General features: G+C 53.6%; 1 protein-coding gene across 1 annotated transcript; it reads left to right on the top strand.

Annotated features, from left to right (window-relative positions):
- Nucleotides 1-777: 777 nt before the first annotated feature.
- On the top strand, nt 778-1771 carry MAFB (MAF bZIP transcription factor B). The gene has a single exon (XM_062505133.1). The coding sequence runs from the start codon at nt 778-780 to the stop codon at nt 1711-1713; it is 936 nt and encodes a 311-aa protein (XP_062361117.1). The 3' UTR covers nt 1714-1771.
- The last annotated feature ends 896 nt before the right edge of the window (nt 1772-2667 follow it).

Here is a 2667-nt window from a genome sequence, read left to right as displayed (position 1 = left end):
CGCGCTCTCGGCGGGCACGGCCGTATAAGAAGCCAAGGGGGGCTGCACTGCGATCACAGCTGCACAACGAGCGCAGGCGGCGGCAGCTACAGCAGAGACCTGGGCTGCGCTCGTCCCCCTTCTCCTCCTTTTTTTTTTTTCTTTTTTTTTTTTTTTTTTTTTTTTTTCCCTCCTCCTCCTTCCTCCCCCTTTTCCCTCCCCTTCGCCTGCGCTGCCAGAGCCACCGAAACTCCCGTGCAGAGCTCGCCGCCGCCGGTAGCCCGTGCGCTGCCCCGGCGCTCGCTCGGGTTGGAAAGTTGCGGCCGGCTCCGCGTTCGGCCGCCGCGGGGAGGGGGCTCCGGACTTACAAAACCCGGCCAGGGGCACGGGCTGGGCATTTGCACCGACCTTCTTCTTTCTGCACAGACCCGAAGGCAGCATCTTTGTTTTGTTTTGCTTTTGCCCTTCCTGCTACCGCTCCTTTCTCCTTGCGACCGGGCGCCTCGGAGCCGGGAGCTGCCGCAGCCCGCGGTGCGGGGCGAGCGCTGACACCGAGAGCCAGGAGCCAGCCAGGCGGCCCCGGGGGCCGGCTCGTCCTTGGCTTTGTTGCTCCGGACTGAAGAAGCCCCAGAAGCCGGGAGAAGGAGGAGGCGGAGGAGTGGGAGCAGAGGAAAGGAAGCGAGAGCTGAAAGCCAAAGTTGGTTTGGAATAGGGGAGCGCGGCCAGCCCTCTGCCAGATTGCGCGCTGGGGTGAAGTCTCCAGCCCCCTCCGCCGGGAGAGGTGCCCGCAAGACAGCGATGGCCGGAGAGCTCAGCATCGGAGCCGAGCTGCCCACTAGCCCGCTGGCCATGGAGTACGTGAACGACTTCGACTTGATGAAGTTCGACGTGAAGAAGGAGCCCCTGGGCAGGAACGACCGCTCGGGCAGGCACTGCACCCGCCTGCAGCCGGCCGGCTCCGTCTCCTCCACCCCCATCAGCACTCCCTGCAGCTCCGTGCCCTCCTCGCCCAGCTTCAGCCCCACCGAGCAGAAGACCCACTTGGAGGACCTGTACTGGATGGCAAACAGCTACCAGCAGATGAACCCCGAGGCGCTGAACCTCACCCCAGAGGACGCTGTCGAAGCCCTCATTGGGTCCCACCAGGTGTCCCAGCAGCTGCAGGGCTTCGAGGGTTTCCGGGCCCACCACCACCACCATCATCACCATCACCAACACCACCACCAGTACCCCGCAGTCACTCACGAAGACCTGGCCGGCAGCGGGCACCCTCACCATCACCACCATCATCACCACCAGGCCTCTCCCACTCCTTCCACCTCCTCCAGCTCCTCCCAGCAGCTCCAGAACTCGCACCAGCAGCATCCCCCCTCCAGCAGCGTGGAGGACCGGTTCTCAGATGACCAGCTGGTCTCCATGTCGGTGAGGGAGCTCAACAGGCACCTCCGAGGCTTCACCAAAGATGAGGTGATCCGCCTCAAGCAGAAGAGGAGGACCTTGAAGAACAGGGGCTATGCCCAGTCCTGCAGGTATAAACGTGTCCAGCAGAAACACCACCTGGAGAACGAAAAGACGCAGCTCATTCAGCAGGTGGAACAGCTCAAGCAAGAAGTGACCCGGCTCGCCAGAGAGAGAGACGCCTACAAGCTCAAGTGTGAGAAACTTGCCAGCAATGGCTTCAGAGAGGCCGGCTCCACCAGTGACAACCCATCTTCCCCTGAGTTCTTCATGTGAGTGCTTAACAAAAATAATTAAAAAACAAACAAAAACCCCCCACCCCCCAAACCTGACCCCTGTCACCTTCCCGCCCCCCCCACCCCCCGCTTCCATCCTCCTCTGACATCTCCATCCATCCGTCTGCTTGACTAGAGAGAGAGGAGGAGAGAAAAATAGACTTGATTTTTTTTTTTTCAGCATCCAGTCTTCTAGAGTAGCTGTGGGAAAAGTAGGCTGGGGGTGGGGATGGGAAAGGTAAAGTGCAACTTCTTGACTTTCGTGTGCAAGTTAGAGAGAGAGACAGAAGCAAAGGAGAAAAGGACAAGTGAAGCGTTTTATAGATCGCTTGCTTGCAGAGTGAGATGGACTTTAAAAGAATAATAATAAAAAAGGACAATGAACAAGCCATCCATAACATACTGCCTGCTTGGAAAGAGAGAGGACATATACAGCACCATCTCATGCACAATTTACCTGCTTGGAAAAAGAGAATGAATAAAAAGGACAATATATGCAAACTCTTCATATATTGCCTGCTTTGAGAAATAAGTTACAGGACTCAGATGGGACATTCAATCTAAGAAAAGAAAGAATGAAAGGAAAAAAAAAACAAACAACTCATCAGTTTTATTGCCTGCTTGATTATATAGAAAAAATAAGAAAATCTGCATTAAAAATATTAATCCTGCATGCTGGACATGTATGGTAATAATTTCTATTTTGTACCATTTTCTTGTTTAACTATAGCATGTTGATCATCGATCATAGATTTCTGTTGTTGTTTTGTTTCATCAATAAGAAAAACATCACAAGTTATCGAACTTTTTACTGCTTGTGCAGTTTTGTTCGTTGGTTTTGCTCTTGTTTTCTTTTATGGTTGTTAGCTTGTAAATATCTGCTACTTCAAACCGTACAGGAGAAAAATACACAAAAACAAAATAACATTTCAGCAGGCTGGTTATACGGTTTGTT

The sequence above is a fragment of the Cinclus cinclus genome, chromosome 18 (genome assembly GCF_963662255.1).
Source record: "Cinclus cinclus chromosome 18, bCinCin1.1, whole genome shotgun sequence".
NCBI lineage: Eukaryota > Metazoa > Chordata > Aves > Passeriformes > Cinclidae > Cinclus > Cinclus cinclus.
The sequence above is the reverse complement of the archived record's forward strand: the minus strand, read 5'-3'. Positions and strand labels throughout refer to the sequence as shown.

Bases quoted from the DNA above. Each gene is read 5' to 3' on its own strand.
- MAFB (XM_062505133.1), top strand. From the start codon at position 778: ATGGCCGGAGAGCTCAGCATCGGAGCCGAGCTGCCCACTAGCCCGCTG.